The following is a 22368-nucleotide window of genomic DNA, read 5'->3' as shown; positions in this document are numbered from 1 at the left end:
TTCTGGGGACTTTGATTTATGACAAAATAGTCTGAACCGGTCTCACAACATGTTTAAAGATTTAAAATCTCGGGTAAAGCTGTTGACTATGAGTGGCAGACTTTCTCTAACATTCATTTTACAGCCATGGACAACTTATCAAAGGGATTTTGTAACCTAACAACTCTGTGTTAACTCTGTGTCTGTGTGAGAACAGGGGCGCCGAGGAACGGCTGCAGCTTCGAAGATGACCTTTCACTGGGAGCTGAAGGTCAGTACAGAGAATAAAAACAACTAACAATGGAAACAGGATTGCATATTTCTGCATATTGTAAAGAGTTTCCTCTTTCCCTCTTGCTAATTATGTTTTCGAACCAACTTTGATATAGAGAGCAGACCTTTAGTCGAGTTGAGATGTTGTAGGTGTTTAATGTGGCAGGGCTTTACACGGACTCCAAGTCACCTTAGACCTCCGTGAGATTCTTCATGTCCAGAAAGATCACTGGGACGACATGAATACTTTGAACACGTTTTCAAACTGAAAGCATTACAAAGAGAAGATATTTATTATTTATTATATTTATATTTTCAGACCGTTGATCCTGAAATCATATAGTGATGGAATCTACTTGACCTTTGACCTCTCAATATAAACTCATTAGTAGCTATTCAGTGTCAAATTTTCAACACACATACCCAGAATTCCAACATGTAAGTGTTGCCTGCTTCATCAGAAAGTCATTACGGGCTTTTGTTAACTCAATAACTGTACATTCACTTTCTATCAAAGCCTTTAATGATGTATTCACAGCAGATCAGAGGTATGGGGAAAACACACGCACACACTCAGAAGGACATTCAGTGAAGCGTGCAGTGTGTTACCACGCCTGTGTAACTGTTGACTTTTCCCTTGTGAAGAAACGAGTCCGAGGAATGAAAGTGGAGCGTTGTGTTGATTCTTACACTGTTGTGTTTGCCAGACAGCTGTCTTGTATTTACAGAAATGTGATCAGGCTGAAGGAATACTATATAGAAGGAATTTGTGTGCCATATATACATTACATAGGGCTGAACATCAGTTATTTGACAGACAAAGTCCTGACTTGAAAGGTGCTTTCTAGATGTTAAAGGGAGGAAATCAGCAGGATCAAGAAAAAGGTTTTTTAGTTTGTGGTGCTAATCCAGCAAGCTTCAGGTCGACTTCCACCAAACTCACAAATTCTAATTGTTATTCTGCTGCATGCCACACACTATCCAGCTCACCTGAAAGCTGTCCCGTACTGCTACCACTTCTGTTCGCGTACTTTTTTAAAGCAGTGACTTCAACCCAGCAAACCCCTACCTGCTCTCGATGTGCTTTAACCGAGCAGCAACCTCCAGTGTTAAAAAATGAAGCAAAGTGCAAAAAAGCTGAGGAAAAGGACGTACTTCAGTTTGATAAATAGTTCAGAAAAATACTTTAAAAGTTGTTGTTTTGCCACCACCCTAACCTTACTCTGAAAACAGAAACCTCCTAACCCCTTAAAGAATGGGGGCTCTGTATTTCTGTCTTTTATTTGATATAATAAAATGAAATTTCTTCGAAGTGCAGTTCAATCTGATCGTCTGTGTTAGTCTTTCTATGCGTATTTATCTCCTCTACATTTTGAGTTACGTGTTCTCTTCACACACGTGATGAACCACAGCCTTTTATTCATTGAAACACGCTCTTTGGTTAAGCTGTCGACTCCTTGTATTAGCCTAAATCTAACCTCATGTTGTGTCTTTCTTGTCTTGACAGTAAATGCTGTTCTCATACTCTAAATGACTTTTGTCAGCAGCTCACGCCCCTTGGGGTGCAGAAGACTTTTGAGATGTCATGTATGAACAGATCCTAATGGGCTGTAATGATTTCAAATATGATCAGAAGAGCACGGGAGGGGATTAAAGTGTTAACTTGTGAATTGAAAGGAAGTGAATTAGCTAATGAAAGGATTCAGGTTGAATGGCCTGGAAGTGAGGCAGTGTATGGGTCTGGAGGCAAAACTGCTGCCACTTTTTGGTCTTTCATGCCAGTTTTCCTTCACAGAAGAAAACGCTAAATTCGGCTTCATTGAAAAGCGGAAAAGAAGGAGTGAGACACTCAAGACAGAGAGTGGCAGGTCGACAAGTCGGAACAGGTCCTTTTAAATTGGAAATGAAAACAACTGTTACACCTGCAACTTGTGATGACTACTCTGATAGACTGAGTGAACCCGTTTCACTGTCAGACAGGAAGTCAGAGCTCAGCAAATCTAAACCTCCAAAGTTTATAGGAATTTTTAAATTATATTTTCTGTGATTTCAGCCACATCTACACACAGTCTGTTTCCTGGTTTTTAACCACTATTTGTTGGTTATGGTTAAGTTCTTAGAGTCCCTTGTATATACACAGTATGTGTAAATCTATGTAAATCCTCTCACATCAAAAACACCTATGAAGTAGATGTATGTTATCAGCAATGTCAGTAATTTACTTAATTCATTTTATACAGGCTCAACATTTTCAAATGAATGACCTCCAGCAATTTCTTTTTCTTAAAACGCTTTCTTGATTAGCAATTATGAATGTTTTGTTTTCATTCAAACAGCATTTGAAAGATCCGACTCTCTTCAGTCTTTTGTAAAAATCAGCTGGAAAAAAACCCTTTAAATTTGTTTTACAAATTAATCCTACAACTCCGGGGATGAAGGGAGAACTTCCTTGAAACCTGTCAAGAACTTGGCAAAGCTTCTAACTTAATCCTCCTTACTTTCTAAGCATCAAATGAGTGGACACTCCTGTTGTTAATATCCCCCTTATATGAATCTGAGCGAGGCTGCTACTTGTAAGCTTGTTCGATGAACATGACGAAGCGTTTAGTATTTTAAATAAAGTTTTTACTCTCTTGTTGTTTTGTCTTTTAGAAATGTTAAAACTTTCCAAACCAACTGTGCCTGATTTCAGCTGCTAAGCTGTGATTGGAAAATGTCTGTTTGGGGGCGGGGTTTAATAAGCCAGTTCAGTGTGAATCTCAAATAACTTAAAGAAAATTGTAATCAAATATGTTAGCCTGGCTGCTGGGGAAACTAATGATCACATTTTTATTATATTTTTTTGTATTGATGGACTTTCTTAAAGGCTTATATATGCCCAACCTCCTCACTCTAATTTACAGATTGTTTGTGGTTACATATTTATTGCTATATAAGTCATCTCCGTTTACTTTTTTATTCTCTGCAGCTAACCACCTTCAGTCCAGCAACACTAAAACTGAAACCTGGTGAGTTCACTTTTATTTTCCTCATTCAGTGAACAAAGTTCCAGCTGGTTGATAATTTCTTCTCATGTTCTTTCCTCTTTGTGTTTATGCTTTTTTAAAAATACGTTTGCTTTTAATGCTTGTGTGTGCAGCTTTGGTCTTGTGGCGGATCAGAAGAGGAGTCAGTTTAAAGAGAAAGGAAGAAGTATGAACTCCACTGGATCAGGAAAAAGCAGCACTGTGTCCAGGTCAGTTCACCCCCTCAGTAGACGTTTCAGCTGAATGCAGGTATCAGGTAGTTTTTCTAGGATAGTTAGGGACGAAAGCAATCGTGCTTTAGCACTTGTTGAGTGCACCTTTACTCACCCGCTAACTGACCACACGTTGGCTGACTGTTTGACTGAATATCTGTGTGTTCACAGTGTGTCAGAGCTTCTGGACATGTACGAGGAGGACCCTGAGGAGATCCTCTTAAATCTTGGTTTTGGTCGAGAAGAACCCGATCTCGGTGCAAAGGTTCCCTCCAGATTCTTCAACAGCTCTTCTACAGCGCGAGGCATCGACATCAAGGTACGACAGCTGTGTGATAACACATAATCTAACATATTTCCAAATCCTGTGATGATCAATGGGTAGCGATATTTCTAAAAATAGATGTCATTTAAGTCTTAGACATGTAGTGTTATGGACAAAAACACAATAGATTAACTTTATCGTGTCTGCTAATGGCCTGACAGCAACAATCACTTGTTTTATAATGACATCACTTCCTGTTGTCCACCTGCAGGTCTACCTTGGAGCTCAAATGCAGCGTATGGAACTGGAGAACCCTAACTTTGCTCTGACTAGTAAGTACTTTGTCTATCACCTACATTTTTCCATCATGTCTTCTAGTGTTTATAACTGCACTTGCTTTAAGAATGGGCTTTTTTAGATCTGAGGACAATGTCTATCTGGTGTGTGCAAGGCAGGAAAAAGTGCCTTAATGCGTAAATAAAGAAGAAAAAAAAACAGATGCCAACTGATGACCTCACAACCTTGTTGGAGACAAATTAAATGTGTAGCAATAGCTTGTAGAGATTGGATCAGAATGTGTCTTGTTTGTCTTTTACTTTATTACTACATCCTGTAATTTGTCTTTTTAATCCTAATTTTATCGATGTTATTGTTATTTTGCTCTTTGCTTTGTAAGGTGACCTTGAAAGCCGCCTTTAGATTCAGTTTATTATTATTATTATTTTTTTATTTTATTTTACTCTTCAGCTGTCCACCGGTGACCTGTGGACACATTTTGAACACAGTGTAAAGGAGGTCATGTGTTGTACTGTGGTCAGTTCAGATGAGGCAGCAACACTTGTATCCCCTCACTGCTGCTGATTGGCTGTTAACCATGTTAGCAATGAGGAGCTAAAAGGTTCACGGCCTGAAACTGTTAGAGGAGGAAGTGAAGCTCAAAGAGTGCGTCTGTGTGTGTGTCTGTGTGTGTGTGTGTGTGTGTGTGTGTGTGTGTGTGTGTGTGTGTGTGTGTGTCTGTGTCCTGTTCCCGGTACTTTTATGGTGTTTAGTGGGGTCCTCCAGCTTTTTAAGCCGTTGTGCCAACTGCCTGGACAACACAGCAAGGACAAAGATCTGTTTGTCCCAAACATGCATACACACACACACACACACACACACACGCACACACACACACACACACACACACACACACACACACACACACACACACACACACAGACCTGCTCTGCTATCATCCTGGCCTCTTTTTGTTTTCAGACTTCTGTTTGGATGATGGTACTGGCCTCCTAATTAAACATACCGACACACACACACACACACACACACACACTCTCTCTCTCTCTCTCTCTCTCTCTCTCTCTCTCTCTCTCTCTCTCTCTCTCTCTCTCTCTCTCTCTCTCTCTCTCTCTCTCTCTCTCTCTCTCTCTCTCTCTCTCTCTCTCTCTCTCTCTCTCTCTCTCTCTCTCTCTCTCTCTCTCTCTCTCTCACACACACACACACACACACACACACACACACACACACACACACACACACACACACACACACACACACACAGCAAGTTCTCTTCTTTTTCTTGACAGCTATCTTTGTACTGTATAAAGGGTTTTTTTTTTTTTACCCAAAGATCCTCTAAATGAGAAGAGGAATCACTCCACAGCGAGAAGTATTTTTTAAAATGTAGAACTAAAAACTGGAAATTGGACTTTGTTTGCTGTTTGACCAGTTAAAATCACACATCGCTGGTCCCAGTTTGTTTGCGGTAAACAAGAGCGTTGTTTAGCAGTGTCCTGAGTATTTACTTTTCAACATGAACCTTCTGTACTCATTGTGTTTGACTATAATTTCGCAAGTTAGATTTCCGAATATGCACTTCACTAGTTTTTTTTTTAATCTTCTGGACCTTCTGATTGCTGCCTGCTTGTCTTTTTGTCCAATTTCCAGTTTTTGTCTTTTCACTTAAACTTGATATTTCTTGCTTCAGTAAATACACATATACAGCTGAAGTCTTTTATTTTCAAAAAGCCTGACAAGTTTGATCATAGCTGAAAATACACATTGATACACATGTTTGACTTAAATGATCTCACACCTGACCCTGCCAATTGTTTTCTATTGTTCAAAATTGACTTCCCTTATCATTAGAGATTATTAATAGGGGATAAATTACTTTCATTCTTAACAAAGCGGATCATTTTGCATTTTCAAGACATTTTAATCTAAGTATTCAACCAAACAAAAACAATCTTTTATGATCGTTATCTGTATGTGCTCTGAAACACATGACCAACCCATTCTTATTGGTCAGTGTCACCATTGCTGTTATATAACACCGTGTCATGATCAGCTGACCCCTGACCTGTTTTGGAGAGCTGCTTTTAATAAGCTTCACTGTGTAAATATTGGTCGATGCTTGGCTTGTGATCTCAGACAAACTCCATGAACTTCCAGCACCTCTGTCAGTGCTTCACTCTCCAGGTGTTTGTTGGGAAACTGGTCACATGTTTGCTAAACACAGGTCAAAGTGACCACAGGCAACCAATGTCATTCCACACAAAGAAACGCATCAGGTGTGGTGCGTTCACACATAAAGTCAACAACCTGGAAACATGTTTTAGACTTCTAAGTAGCTCTTGTGGAAACTAATAGAAGCTAAAAGCGGATTAAGATGTACGATAATGAAAAAATGTGTCACTTTAAAAACAACTTAAAGAGACTCAACAAAAAATCTGAAAAATACTTTTTTGACTGCCTTGCTTCGACAACAAGAAGATAAATATGAGTTCTTCCACTTGAAGAACTTGTATCCGGGTGCCGGTGGCCTAATGGGATTGACGAGTGCCGCATGTACAGAGGTGCAGCCGCCGTGAGTTTAAATCCTTCATTGGCGCATTGATGCATCTCATCCCCTACCTCTCAACATTTCCTGTCTATCTTCAGCTGTCCTCCAAAAAGCCCCCAAAAAATGTAAAAAAAAAACCAAAAACCGGTGGCCTAGTATTAAAAGCAGAAGGCCTGAAGTAAATCTTTCAAACTAACCTGTATAGAGATCATATTTACTTCTTTGAAAGATCGGCCAACTCAAATAGTGGTTTTCAGAAAAATTGATTCTCTGTGAGACGTTAGACCTGGACATATGAGTACATTTTCTTCTGGGATTCTTGTATGCGTACAGCCGTTGAAATACAGAACAGAGGCCTTTGTTCCTGCCTCAATTACATGCAGAAGGTTTGAAACTGTGAGGTCCGCTGTTTCACCAAACATTGGTTGTGCGTGTCTGTGAGTACTAGACGTGACCATTAAACACATTGACCTGACATTTTGTATCAAACAGAACACAAAGGAAAAATAAAGGAGCCCCCTGCATGTCTGTGCAAAGAGTTAACCTGCTCACAGAACTCTCATCATAAAATTTAGCTGTGTTTGTGTTTTTTCTGATTAAAAAATTATCTGATTTGTTTATTGGATCCTGTTGAGAGAACTCTTTGATCTTTTATAATGTTGGATAACAGTTTTAAAACAGTTTTAATCAGATCTTTCTTTTTTTTTTTTTATTACGTGAACTGCTCCTTTAACACTCTTTAGTGGGTTTGTTGTTCCTGGAAGCTTTTTTTCTTTTCCAGAACATTCTCATACTGCTCCATCGGTTCCCTGGATCCCAGACACATGTATTTGTGCGTGCGTGCGTGCGTGCGTGCGTGCGTGCGTGCGTGCGTGCGTGCGTGTGTGTGTGTTATTGTTTGTTACGTAAGCTCTGTTCTCACCATTAGAACGATTCTCTTGGGATAAAAAGAGAAAAAAAGAGGGAGTACGTGTCATTTTCTCTTATTCCTCACTTCCTGTATTAGGATCCTCAGTATGAACATTTGTGCCGAGTCAGCAGTCGGCAGGAAACACACACACACACACAAACACACACTGTAGTACTAACATGACACAGTGCTGCTGTAATAAGGGGTTCATATTCTGCAGTCATAACCACATGTGACTGTGTGTCTGACAGGTTTGGAGCTCAGGCACGATCATTTGTTTACTATTTAAAAAAACATGTAAATTCATGTAAAAGTAGAAGCTGTAAGAATCGCAACATGTAGCAAGCTGTGCTAACGAGTTCAGTTTGAATAATAAAAGTAAGCCGTCATTTGTCCACGTGTGGAGGACTTAACCTACTGATCCTCAGGCAAATCTTGCAGTTATGTGTTTTTACCACCTGATTTGTTGATGGTGTTTATGTCACTCTGAATCTAGAAATATGCATATGCAGTCTGTTTGGTTGAATTTGAGTATAACAGAGATAGGGTTTACTTTTTGGATCCATTTGTGCCAGTTTGATTTTCAGTTTGAGATTTGTGCGTCATCGCTGCTGTTGCTCCAACTCTGACGTTGTGTAACTTCCTGTTTTGTATTTTGGTTTACCAACTTGCCACTTGCACCTTTTACATTACCTTAACTCACCTTAAGTTTTTCTTATATTTTTAGAAGCTTATATTCTTCTAGTTGGAGATTATTGAAGACATGATTGTAATGTTAGCTTTTTTTTCCATCCTCAAAGTTATGCTGCATACTATCATACAATATATATCCCAAGCAATGAACAGATTTGGAGTCAATGTTCTGTCTGATTTCACTTCTATCTTCCTTTTTCCAGACTGTTTGTCTCAAATACCTCAAGATTTACACTTTAGTGTTTTTACAAGTTCATTAAGTCCGGTTGTGAAAATAAAAGGAGCACTGTGACAGTAAGTACCGATACATACGTTTTCTTCTGTACAGAAGAGATTTTTTCCCAACATAAAATTATAAAAAATAATCCTTCCGAAGACCCAATGTAGACACTTCTGCATTTAATGTGATGACATCAGAGCGAGTTATGAGGGGTTTACAGTGTGACGGACAAAAGACAGAAGTCTGTGTTTCATAACAGACTGACAAGTATTTAGACAGTGTAGGATAGAGAGAGAGGAAAAGAGGGGTGGAGGGATTATTGCGGAAGGAAGGAACGTACGCAAGTCATCCTTCTGTAAAAGTCGAGACTGATAGCTCCTCTTACGCAACCACAGAAGAAGAAGAAAGTCCAGTGACAACTTTAAGCTTCATCCTTTCACAGATAGTTATTGAAACCAAAATGTATTCTTGTGAAAAGAATGGTATGATGGTATAAAGTAATGATAGTAATCTTTGATTTTTATTTAAAAATGATGGTACATTGTTACTTGTCATAACGCCGCAGTGTTATACTTTATCCTGGTTGTTGGTTTCTATAATATAAAGATGAACGACTCCTCTCCGTCTCCTCCTGTTGTGAAGCCAAAAAAACCCTGTGACGGGTGCTGACACACATTGTTTTTAGGATCCAGAAAATGCTCAGAAGAGATCTAGCTTATAGCCATGGAATTCAAGTCCCGCCCCTTTTGCAAAACACAATCGATCCTTCAGGTCTGTTCAGTCCACAGCATTGTTACATGTCCTTTTACCACTCTGCCAGTCTGTTGCACACAGCGCCACAGGAGCACATTTCTCCCTCCTCACCAACACTTAAACATGAATCAGCATGTTGAGAACTAAGAAAAAGAAGGGAAAAAAAATGAATTTGATGTATTTTCATTTTATAGTTTGACCCATCTGTTAACATGGAGGAGGTCAAGCTTCTTATTTCATCTGCAGACCCTCAATAAGGGGAGCTCCATGTTTTGACCTAACTTTTTTTAAAGTTGTTTTATGATGCATCTTTTGTTTTTTTACAGTCTGGTTGATGCTCACCAACTTTTTTTAAACGGCCCCAATCTTTCGTTGTCCCAAGATAAATGTCTTTTTTACTATTGTGGATTATTCTCTGGCATTATGAACCCCCCCCACTCTCACTTACACTGCATGAAAAATGTCACTCTACAAACCTTTTGTACATATAGAGTGCAAGTGAGTGAAATGTTGACTTAGCTTTTGTCTTATTTGGAGACACTTACACCATTTCTAGAAGCTTCATTGAACTGTAAAAACAATTTGAACTGGAAGCTTTGTGATAGATGAGTCTGGTTTTAAGACCTTCTTCTTCCTCATAAGGCTGAAGATGATGCTAAGTGACCTTGTAATGTGGATGATTTGTTCAAGGGGCTTTCAAAACAAGCACAGAGACAGCAGGAAACATACAAGCTGCAAAGATAAGACACTGCCTCGCTGCCGTTTATAGAAATGTTCTCTCTCTGATGTACTCACAAACAGTTTTCACAGTTAAAGGTAAAGCCGAGCATTTTGAAACCTTTTTCATTAACATGGTTGGATATCAGATGGCGGCTGGTTCCTGCTTTTACCGGGGCATTTAGTGTCTTGATATTATTTTGGATGTGGCATTATTTTGAAGGTGGCAAAATTGTCTCCCCGTGGTCTTTTCCCCCACCATGTTGGCTCGGTAAAGCACTTTGTAACTCTTATTTTTGTTTGTTGTTTGTCTCCCTCAGGCCGTTTCCGTCAGATCGAGGTCTTGACTACAGTCGCCAACGAGTTCTTCCAGCTCTACAGTCAGGTTTCTGGTCAGCCTGTCCAGCGCATCAGCTCCAGGGACCAAGGTAACGCACAACACAAAAACAGACTCCAGAGCCGGAGAGTTTATTCATCTAGACTCCAAGATGAGCAGAAAGCCTTTGACTATTTCTTCAAAATATATCTCTTGGAGGAAAGATGATGGATATAGGTTGTTTATATTGTAAAATATATTCATGGTAAAGGTCATAAAGGTCAGTGTGAATTGTAGTCACAGTTAGGTGACTTTAAACTTTAAGCTCCTTTGTCTAACTTTCAGTTTGCATCAAATGTGGCGCCCCCTGTGGACAAAATGGTTATTTATTTGCTGATTTTGCACCTTAGCTGATCTTTGACAACAGTTTTCTAAGAAATGTATTTGGCAGTTTGTTTCATACATGTGTTTAGGTTTTCTCTTCACCCTTAAAAACAAAACTTGATTATTCAACTCTTTCGTCTTGCATCTCTTGCAGGAGGAGAAGGGGAAGAAGGAGGCCCGAAGGATTCGACTCCTCTGCCTCTGAAGAAGACCAACTCGGCTCGGAACATGGCCAAACTACTGAAGAAAAGCCTCACGAGACACAACCTGCACGCCGCCGCCTCCTCGGAGTTGACAGAAACACAAACACCTGAGAAGCACACTAAGCAGAACGGACACCCCCCCTCTGATCACACACACACCAACGGTCACGCACACATCGATCCAGAACAGGACGGGTTCAGTACTGACCCTGACCACCAGGTGGACACGGTTAACCAGAAGCACAACCGCAAGAAGGATAGCTGTTCCCTGGCGACGGTTACTGAGGAAACAAACGGAGATGGAGAGACAGACGACAGGTATTCATAGGCTTCATATAAAATTAGCTGAATATGTTTTTCCTTAAATAGGGGCGAAGCAATGTAACATGACAAAATACAGAGCATGCAACTGATGTCCCCTGGAGATTATACTTTCAAAAGCAGTGTTATGTATTACACAGCGTTTTATTAAACATCAGTTTCTGCTTTCGTCAACGCATTCATCACAGAAACAACGTAAGCTCTCTTCTCTGTTGGTTATTTATTTCACTGTGCAGATGCACAATATTGAATTCATTTGGTTAATCTCCTCCGCCCAAAGTTGGCTGGACATCTGACAGCTTCTGAATTCCACTTGTCAAAGTTAAATCAATCAATCAATTTGTCTCCTTGTTATATAATAACGATTGCATGCAATTTCACTTACCCTATCATCTCTTCTCCCATCAGTACTGAGCAGACCAGTTCTGGACCAGTTGCTGATAAATGCCAACCAGAGAACGAGGAGAACCTGACGTCAACCCCAGAGAAAGCATCGCCCTCCCTGGCGCCGCCTCAGCTTGCTCAACTCCGCAATGAAAACGCTGACTCTTTCGACATGGAGGAGGTACAATGCAATCCTGGGTTTCTATTTGGCTCCTCACACTTGTTTATGGCATTGTCAGGACTGGAAAAAGGGATTTTCTGTAGACACGTTTCGGCTTATTCTGGAAGAAATTAGAATTATCTTTATTGGCTGATATATTTTCCTGCCTGACATTGAGGAAAAGGCCTCCAGTCAGACTAATAACCTTTATTCATTAATATTGGCACCATTAATAAACTCCCAACTAGTAAGGTTCCTTGTTAACTACTTCAACAGAAATTAAACAAAAGTATAAATTCAGACAGAAGTTAAAAGACACAATTAATTCAGCAAGGCTGCACACTCTCCAGAATCTTTTTGTGTGTAGCCTATTTAATTGAAACAGTTCATCACATTCTTCAATAACTGAATCTACAGGTATTTTCAATGCTGGTGAAATTTGGGACACTTTGAAATGTGTATTACGCTACAGGTAAAAATTACTTTGTTAATTGTGGCTAACATTGGTAGTGCTAGCATCACTAGCCTCAGTCCTCCTCACAGGCAGCTGTCAATATGCCTGTCCTGAAAGTGGATACGCATTGCTTCGGTCAGGTCTTTATACGCCAGTTTACCTGTGCTGCTCCTAAGAGATGGCATCTATTCACTTTGCTGGTTTACATTTGGCAGTAGAGCAAGAGTACCCCCTAGTGGTGGGTGGTTGTATTCCAGCTTAGACACAACATGCAACAATAAGCATAAAATAAATACTTATACTATATGGTAGGTATGGTGCCGACTGGTGAGGGTGATAGATGTTTAATAGTTGGGTGGTGTAATTACGCACCTCACTTTTTGCAGCATGCAGTCGCGGTACCATGATACTAACCTGTCTCATGTTTGTTTTTTGTCTTTCAGATTCAAAGCAATGAAGATGACGCTCTGCCATCGAGAACTTCCAGAGGCAGCGGTGAGTTTTTCTTGACCTCTTATTTCAGCTTCTTAACTTAGTGCTGTTCTTGATTCATATTCCTCATCAACCTGTCGTCCCCGTGTTTACTCTCTGAAACCTGCATTGTTTACATTGATGTTGTATTACTAGTCGTCTTGTCCTCCCTCACTGTCGGTATACGGGAAAAGTTGGCCTTCGGGGCTTTCTGCCAGAAAGTTGTTTCTATTTGATGTGCCGAAACCCAAGGTCAATGTTGACACTTTGTTTCAGCCTTGACTGTTATCTTTTCTTAAACCTCATCCTGTCGTTTATGGATCAAACTTCACCAAACTGCTGTGAAATAAGCATGGCTATCACGCATGTTGTCACATGTTGCTGTGATTCTGCAAAATAATGAATACTCCTGTGAATTATTGATTCATTTTAATGTGTACCACCCCGGGAAAATTTATTTCCTTCAGCTACTTACGTATGCAAATTCATTTTGGAACACTTTGCATTTTGTATATAGTGCAGGATACATTGACCTATTGTGCGTCACTCTTTTCTATGAAAGTCGTAACCCTGGCTCTTTAATTCTCAAAATAAACAGTATTGTATGAAGCTTGAAAAATTTGCATTAATAAAAGGGCTTATAATGAATGTATTTGCATTCTATCATTTTCCTGAGTCAAAAACAACAAGTTTTGAAGTTTGCCCAATATGAAAACATCTTCTTTTTTTCTTTTTTTAAAGAAGTCAAAGTATACTTTCTGTCCTTAGAAATCAAGAAATTCTTTTGAGTATCTGTTGATAGTTCTGTAGTTTGAATGTATATTTAGATTATAAATATGTGTCTGTCTTGTTCAGCGCTTTCATGATTTTGTACATGGAGCCTGTTTCTGTTCTGACTGCAGTAAAACCTGTTTCCTGTGTGTCTGAGCTCAGTCAGTGAGGACAGACTGTCCTGTTTGTTTGTGTCTCTGATTTATTCTCAGAATAACTCATTCTACGCTGCCATCAGCTGGACAGTAGAGATACTGCAGGAATAATCCTTATCTGAAATATCTATTAAATATCACTTCTTTCAGACCTGTTGAGGACAGTCAGTCAGCAGTCGGACAGCAGTGGGTTTGCAGAGGAGCCCTCAACCGATTCCAACAGCTACCTCAAGGTCTGTTTCTTTTCGTTTTCTTGTTTTAAGACTTTGAGTCATCAACTCTGACCTTTAAATATTTTGATTCCACTCAGAGCCTTATCTCCCCCAGAGGAGAAACATATGTAACATCCTGGCCATAAATCACAAGTGAACAAGAAGTAAATTGTTTTATGGAGTGTAATAAAACGATGTAGGGCAGGTTGAAAAGATGCAGGACATCTTTAACTTTTGCACATCCACATATGTCTGATGGAAGAAAGGTCAGACTCGTAAAAAGCCTTAAGATACACATCAAACGAGGGAGCGCACGGTGATGTAACTTACATTACACAACTGAGTGTCTTGAAGTGAGGCATGTCTCTTAAGTAGGAGTCCGTCTTTCAAATTGTTTCCACATTTGAATGACTTCAGATTAAAACCACATGATAGCAAAGACCCACCGAAACCAACTGCAGTTACTTCTTTTAACCAGGTGGAAGACTTTGCATTTTTATTGAACAAGAAATAACTATTAATAACTAATAAGAAACTAATACATAATTTTGTGGATTGTAACTTTGTACATTTTCCTAAGTATTGAATCTGAGTACAATTGTGATCTACTCTTAAATTCTGCAGTAATTCATTATATTACTTAAAATGAGATTTTATAGACAAAGAGGAACAATCATCATTTCCTTCACAGGGTACCGTAGTCTGAATTATTGATGTATTTGTGGAGCGGAACTTGTTTTCATTACTCTTTTTATAAAGATTTAGATCCAACCAGCTTGGGTTTTTAAAGTGCAAGAAACTGCAGTTCCTTTATTGTCCACTTGAGGCTGGCTGCAGAAGCTAATACAGTACATCCCTGTTAGAACCATTAAGCTGCTCATGCTTACAGCTTGGTACAAATAAAAAACGGTTTTGCTTAGTATGGGTTATTTCTTTATTTGGACTGTTCACTGACCTTAAACTGCTTTATTTATGTTCCTTTTTTAAAAATCAAATGATTATCATAGCTGCCTTGTGAAACCACTGATAATTATATTTTGATTTATTGTAATTAGGTGCAGGAGAGTAGTGACAGCTGTGACAGCGAGACCACTGTGACATCACACCCTTCACAAGATGTGGCCACGCCCCTTGCACTGGACTACCCTGCCTTCATTCTGCCAGATGGCAAAGAGGAACAGGATGGTGGTGCTGCTGAGGCTGAGGCTGAGGCTGATGGGAGGTGTAGTTCCAAGAAAGAAGATGAGCATGATGGGGGTTCAGAACAGATTCCTCAGTACACGGCTCACCAGCTCCCAAGGAAGAGTCTAACAGGAAAGCAGCATGATGAGAACCAGGAAGAAGATCAAGTCCAGAATGGGGACCAGATTGATCCAGAATCTGAATTAAATAAGGAGAGTATATCTATTGCAGAACAAGAACCACAACCAGAACTAAAAGATGCCCAGAATCAGCCGGCATCAGAACCACAACACAGTCAGAACCAGGAAGGGAGAACAACAGATACAGAACCTCCCACAGAGGAAGTGGGTGGTGCGCCCTTAGAAGAGCAGGCGTTCTTGGATGATTCTAGTTTAGTTTTCCCTCCTCCTCCTATCTCTCCAGTTCTCTGCGCTCTGAACCGAGCCAAACAGCACCAACTAAGCAGGGCAGGGCAGGTCGCAAACCCTGACCCTGGCGATTCATCCCAATTCCAAGGGCGAGGACGAGGGCGAGGGCGCGGAAGGGGATTCCCCCTTCAGAGGTCATCCTCCCTACCTTCATCACTCCTGTCACCCTCCAAAATTATGACTTCTGTCAGGATCGAGTTCAGTCAAGGCAAGGCATCCTGCTCCCAGCCAAGGTATGCCGTCAAATACACCCAAGAGAATGGGGAGGACAATGAAGACGAAGCAGTGGATGTAGAAGAAGAAGGACGAACAAAGAGTCGGTCTACTCTGATCATTAACCCCGCTCCATCGTCCAACTCTAAACAACCAGCAAGGTTTCCCTCTGAAACCCCCTTTCCACCCAAATCCATCCCACGCCACCTCATGCGGTCGTCTTATTCCTTGCAGAGCTCCAGCCCTCCTCCTGATTGGTCAGGTGGCCAAGACCAAGACCATCCCTGGAGCACCCAGAGTGTTCCTGATCTTTCCTTAAATGGACAGCAGCTGGGCCACTTCCAGCAGAACTTAAGCTCCAATCAGAACCAGCAAACTTCGACTCCAGGGCAGATGATGTTCCCTAACTCCCCCTATAATCCTCATCCAACTGCTCAGTACTTAAACCCAGGCCCTTACAATAGTCCTATCCTCAATCCTAACCCATACCCCTTTCCTCTAAACCCTCCTCAGCAGTACCCCACTCCTCTTCATCCATACAGCAGCCTCCCAAACCTCCTTCACCACCACAACCAGCACTTGCTGCATAATTCCAGGCTTAACAGTCTCCAACAACCATCAACTCCACCATTCACCCAGCACCCCAGCCTCTCCAACTTGCATCATCCATCCTTGGCTCCTCAGCAAGCCAGCCTAGGCAACCTGCATCCAACAAGTCATTCCTACAATCATTCCTCACCTTACTATTTAACCCCTCAAGGCTCGCCGTATGGCTCATCCTACCTCGGTTACCATGGGTACAACATGAACCCGCACCTGGGATTCCCCCACCCTGTCCCTTTTTGCCCGCCGTTAAGTCCAGAACACAGTTTCCACCCAGGATTAGGTCTTCCCACTCAAGGCCTACAACCGGGGCTTGCTCCTCCTGCTCCTTCCAGCACTGAGATGCAGCTGAGGAGAGTTCTGCACGATATCAGAGGAACAGTACAGAGTCTGAGCCAGGTTAGTCCTGTGCAGTTCCAGTCTGTTAAACTGATGTGACGAAGGTTACATCTTGTGTTTTTGTAGTCCAACTTAGAAATTGGCCCAATGGGAACAAATTTAGGTCTTTGGACTGTCAAACAAGCTCGATAAGATACCATTCTGTTCATTACTAAGTGTGAGCATCCATGGTGATTTAAATGATCACTCGTTGGGACCAGTCACATCCTGCTATTGAAAAATTATGAACTTGTTTTGTGCCAGTTTCTGTCCTGACACGTCTGTCCTCTCTATTCAGAACCGAGCAGACACTCCCGATGCATTTATTGAACAACGAGCAGCTCCATCAAGCAACCAGGTACCTTCCTGATCATGTCATTTGATCATGTATACCTTCCTTAAGTTAACGCCTAAAATGCCTCCCTTGAGGGCAGATGTGTTCCCTGAATTGTGTTTCACACCTAAAAAAATTCCCGTCAGTGTGTATTCAAAGTGGTCTCAGAAGTTTACATATTAGCTTTGCATAACCCTCATATTTACATACGCTAAGTTTGCTGTGTGACGTGCATGTGTTTCCAGTAAGCAAAGAGAGCACTGTTGTCATTATCAGCCCAATCAATCACGTGTGTCTCTCTCTCCTCAGTCTTTGGCTGAATTTCAGCAGAAGAGGCGAAGTCTGAACTTGTTCCGCAATCAGATGATGGACCTGGAGCTGTCAATCACGCGACAGCAGGCTCTTGTGTACAAACACCTGAGCCCTGCTGACAGGTGAGTCATAACAGCAAAGACATACATGTAACATCATCACACAGTCTGCAATGTTTTATGCAATGATATTAAACAAGCCGGGTGTGTTTGTGCACATATTTTGCAGGATGGAGGTGGAGCAGCTTCAATCTCTGAGGTCGGCTGTAAGAGAGGAGCTGCAGGAGCTGGAACAGCAGTTAGAGGACAGGCTGATAGAGATGACACAACATGAGGTATATACTCAAAAAATACTGACGACAAACACTTACATTTTTGGCTTTGTTTGATATACAGTATTTAGAAATAAATGCGTTCATGCTGCTGTGTTGTAATATTTTCAGTCTTGCTTTGTTCTCCAGGGTCTTCATAGAGACGCCAGTGTGGAGAGTCTGTCCACTGCCTCTGCTCTGAGAGCGATGGAGCCGGTAAAAAAAAACATACACACACACACACACACACACACACACACACACACACACACACACACACACACAGAAACGCACACAGGATTTGTTTATATTGCGAACAGTGCAAGAGTTGACTATATACCAAACCTTTTCCTGTGTATTCTCCTGCCTGTGCAGGTGTCAGACCTCCTCAGAGAGCAGCTTTACCTCCAATCGGAGCTGAGCTACGGTGGTCGCACAGCCTCCACTCACCCCTCCTCCAGGTCATCCAGTCCGGCCCGAGGAGAAGATCACGAGCAGTCTCGAGGTGTGTACAGAGCATCAATATGCATAAGCCCTATGCTCCCTCTTCGTCCCAACGCACATGCTGAAGAGGAGGAGGAGGAGGACGATGAGCGAGAGAGGAACAGAGGGATGGGAGGAGGAAAAGCTCCAGAGGAGGAAGGAGCAGGAGAACTTAACCTTCAACAGCTCATTCGAGAGGTATTACTCAATCAACACAAATAAACATTTCTGCTTCACAAACCTAGTATGTATTTAAGAATTGGATGAAAGCTCTTTGTGTCAGGAGTGATGACGAAGCACAAGTGCCTGAATCCATGCATTCCTTCTAATGCCCAGCAGGGGCAGAGTTACGAGTTTACAACATGATCACATTCATCACATGGTTTAATACCTCTGTAAATTTAATCCTAATTATTTTATTGTCTGAGTCACTAGTTTTACATATTCCTCTATACAGTTTCATTATAATAATAGTTTAAATCAATAGAGTGCCTTCAAAGGGACCTAAGGAGGGACCAAACAAATAACGCAAAGACTGAGACAGGTAACGAAGGATGAGGGGCAGAGTAGTGGGAGTATGTAGACTTTGATGAACAGATGGCGTTTGTGGAGATTTCTGAATGAGTGTCAGGACTGGAGATTTTGAGACATGGTGTGTGGGTGAAGGAGGTCAGACAGAGACTGGGGGGGAGGGGATTATGGTGTGGATGGATTTGTAAGTGAGCAGGAGTATTTTGTATTTGATTTGAGTTTAATTGGGAACCAGTGGAGGTGGATGAGGGTGTGTATATTAAGCTGCCCCGGCTTGGTGCCAGTGAGGCAGCGGAGTTGTGAACATATTGGAGCCTGTCCAGGCCTTTGCTTTTTCCCACAGAAAAGACTACTGCAGTGCTCCAGGTGGGAGATTATGATTGACCTCTTGTTTCCCCCATTTTTTTTTCTAGATCAGAGAGAGCGTGGCGAAGGAAGTCCGGAGAGAAATATACAGCGAGATGATGGCTGCTGTATCCCCACAACGATCATCCGCGCCTGCCAGGCAACAGCAATTGTAGCCACGGCAACATCGGAGCACAACGCCTTTCACCCTCAGCCTTAGTAACCACAGCTTGAGCAGCAACACTGTCTGTGTGCAACACTGTATCGCTGAGCAACACTGTCTGTGTGGATCACTACGTGTCAGTTACACTGTATGTCTGTAACACTGATGAGGAAATGAACACATCACCTACATGTGAGAAAAACCCGCCAACCACACCTGTGACATCGTGATATAGGACCCAGAGGGCGACATGGACGTTTACAACGAGGATCTGGGTTTGTTCCGGTGTGGTGGTGTGATGCATGCTGGGAAGAGTGTCCCGGCGGAACCACGAGCAAGAATGTTTTGTACTTTCCTCACACCCCGTTTCATTGTTTTTCAACCTGTTTTGATCAAAGCAAAGCCTTAAACAACAACCACTGCCACAAGTACTGCAAGTACGACCTGTACTACTGCTAACAGTACTCTAACAGTACCACCGCTACTAGTTCTTCTCCTGTGGATGTCCTCTTTCATTTTTTATATTTAAACCCAGTCTGAGTTTAGAGCAGCACTGTAACAATAATAATAATATATTATCAGCAGTTTGTAAATCATCAGAAACTCTTTGTGTTCAGTCTTTCCTTTAAAATGTGGATTTAAATGGAGCTACTTACAACAATAGAAGATAACATTTGAAAAAATCATTAGAGATCTTGAACACAGATTTTAGTTTCTTTGATTTTGATTTATCGTGTGGTGCCTCAAAATGCTGAACCAGCAAACACGTTTTCTAATGATCAAAGCTCTTCAGGCTAACAAATACTTCTTGTGGCTCCGTGATTAAAATGTGAAGCAGCAGCTTTTAAGATTGAGTAATGCAGCTGTACTAGAGAAACACTAAGTAGTTATGTTATTATCAATATGTTCTCCATTATTCCCTCTTAATTCATATTGATTAAGTAGCTCTTTGTCTCATGTGGCCTCTGCATTTATGATTTAAAAACAATTCGAGAAGTACATTCAGAATTAATTGGCTTTTATTGCCAAGTGCTGGTCAAAAGTAATAACAAAATGGGATTTCATGTTATTACAAAACGAACGTCTACGACTTTGACTTTTACTTGGATACTTTAAATGCTGTAAATGAAATCTCTTTTTTCTCCACTGGGATGAAGACAGGACTCTCAGAAACAGACATTTCAAAACTAACTTCATAACGAAATTTAAACAAAAAGAAGTGTAATTTGTCTGTAGTGAAACTTTAACATGTTGTCAGAGCATCACAGAAGGGACCAGTAGCACACGTTTCGTGCCTTGATTCTCTTTACAAACTGCTTTAATGCCTTTGATTAAGAGGTTACATTCTTTATCCGTCACTAAGAGTCTGATGGGGAGAGAACGGAGCTTTCACCACTAACAGTGACTCATTCCATGCACATTTCACCTTTTTTTTTTAAAGGTTCAATGCGGGCTTTAGGTATGCTAATAAGGGACGATAATCCTTCAATTGACAACTTTCCTTCATCATCATCATCATCATCATCATCTTTGTCACTGTCATCTTGCTTCCATCAGTTTTAACGTTTCATTAGAAAACTGCAACGTAATTAAAACTACAAAAATGTATTTAGGTTAGGTCATGATTCATTTTTAAAACATTTTGAAATTAGATTGTAAAATGTTTTAAAAACCCTTCCAAGCAGATGTTCAGAAAGATTTCAGAAAGAGTCAATTCATTACAAATAATCAGTGTTATATTTCTTTTGTAGTTTTATTATACTCGTAGTTTCCCCTGTTTCCAGTCTTTGTTTTAATCTCGGCTAAAGGCATCCTGACATAGAGGAGCTCCCGAATGTTGGACTGTTCCTTTACCACTTGCAATGTTTTTTTTGTTTTTGTTTTTGTTTTTTATTCTGGTTGTGCACGAGCAGGTAATGATGTTGTTTGAGTGTGTGATGTCACAAGGTACTGCGAATGTCAGGATTAGTCAATCAAAGGTTACACAGTAAGTTGTCATGGCGACAGTGATGATAATGTTGATGATGATGTTATGACATGTCAGAGGGAGGAGTTTATAGAGCTTAAGGGGTGTGGGCAGTTCGCTTACACTGTGTGCAATAGTATGAACGTCTATGCTGATAACTGGGACTATTGTTAACAAATTAAACCACTTCTTACATTTCAGATGAGATCAGTCTTCCTGCAACACTTCAGCACACTATCTGTTCCTAAATCTGATCAAATATTACCCTGAAGGTTTTACTGGGAGAAAAAAATATCTTTACTAAACTGATGGATAAGATGAATTGATTAGATTTCACCAATTCCTGGTCCAGTTTTCTTTGGCATTAAGTGTTGTGTTTCAATGTATGTGTTGTCTTTCATAGGTTTCTAGAAAAAAAATCAATTAAAAACCGCAAATCTTTCAACTATGGAGGAACTTAGATAAAACAAGCAACCCAAATAGCTGAGTGAGATTGGCTGAGAGACCTGCCAATCAAGGCAAACAATTTTAGAAAGTCATACTTTTTTTTTTTTTACTTTGTTATTGATACTGTAAATTTCCACACATACTTAAAATGGAATTTGAATTTTTCTACAGAAAGCGTAACTCTTGGTAAACATTCTGAATTATGTTTTGTGGATGCTCTTCATCTTTGGGGGAAAGTTTACAGTGATGAGAACCAAAGCTCAACGGCGCTCTAGATGATTATGATTTACACCTTTAAGCTTTGAGTCTCTCCACTGGATTCTTAACTTTGTGTTTGTAGATTTTTATTGTCTTTGATCGGTTAAAAAAGAAAAAGAAAAAAAAAAACGCTCTGCTGGACCAACACTCACTGTGAGGTTGTATGTGCGTTTTATTTTGTAAATGTTTTCTTTTTTTACTGATCAAGTATCCCTGACCGACTTCTAATTTCACTTCACTTCACTGTGTGTTGGTGTATTAATGTCTATACATGTGCCTATTAATATTGAAATGTATTTTGTATTGATGTCTTTACAGCTAGATGAAGGGGAGGGATCACTGTAGAGATGAGAGTAATAAAGATGTATTTATTTTCAGTACAGATGAGTGCTGCCTGTCTTTTTCATTTTCGTCTGTGTGTTCTGACTTAGCATACTTTTAGGGACCAGCTAATTGGTATCAAAACGAGGGCCGTTGTGTCCCCAAAATGACCTAAATAAACATATTATGTTTATTATTATTATTTTAATCTCTTTTTATTGACTGCTTTTTAAATGAATACAGACAATAGGCAATGAGAACCAAAGGGAAATGTAAGGGAAAACTCTTCATATAGATTATTCATAAACTGTATGTTCCCATGCCTGCCTGCAATATTCATTTGTTTAAATGTGGGAAAAATTGAACAGCATGA

General features: G+C 40.5%; 1 protein-coding gene across 3 annotated transcripts in view; it reads left to right on the top strand.

Moving 5' to 3' along the window:
* The window catches only part of itprid2 (ITPR interacting domain containing 2), a 34925-nt gene extending 12871 nt beyond the window's left edge, over positions 1 to 22054 (top strand). For 2 of the 3 annotated variants that reach the window (XM_079356831.1, XM_079356833.1), the window contains 17 exons: positions 197 to 250; positions 3221 to 3260; positions 3392 to 3487; positions 3662 to 3809; positions 4027 to 4087; positions 10211 to 10318; positions 10745 to 11111; positions 11523 to 11679; positions 12556 to 12607; positions 13660 to 13742; positions 14777 to 16546; positions 16824 to 16883; positions 17169 to 17293; positions 17400 to 17505; positions 17614 to 17697; positions 17857 to 18162; positions 18909 to 22054. In XM_079356831.1, coding sequence (XP_079212957.1) covers positions 197 to 250; positions 3221 to 3260; positions 3392 to 3487; positions 3662 to 3809; positions 4027 to 4087; positions 10211 to 10318; positions 10745 to 11111; positions 11523 to 11679; positions 12556 to 12607; positions 13660 to 13742; positions 14777 to 16546; positions 16824 to 16883; positions 17169 to 17293; positions 17400 to 17505; positions 17614 to 17697; positions 17857 to 18162; positions 18909 to 19016 — 3725 coding nt within the window. In that variant the 3' untranslated portion in view covers positions 19017 to 22054. The remainder of the gene's footprint in view (positions 1 to 196; positions 251 to 3220; positions 3261 to 3391; positions 3488 to 3661; positions 3810 to 4026; positions 4088 to 10210; positions 10319 to 10744; positions 11112 to 11522; positions 11680 to 12555; positions 12608 to 13659; positions 13743 to 14776; positions 16547 to 16823; positions 16884 to 17168; positions 17294 to 17399; positions 17506 to 17613; positions 17698 to 17856; positions 18163 to 18908) is intronic. The other variant, XM_079356832.1, reaches the window with a different exon arrangement.
* The last annotated feature ends 314 nt before the right edge of the window (positions 22055 to 22368 follow it).

The sequence above is a fragment of the Symphodus melops genome, assembly GCF_947650265.1.
Source record: "Symphodus melops genome assembly, chromosome: 12".
In the NCBI taxonomy this organism is placed as follows: Eukaryota; Metazoa; Chordata; class Actinopteri; order Labriformes; family Labridae; genus Symphodus; species Symphodus melops.
This window is presented reverse-complemented; position numbering and strand designations above follow the sequence as displayed.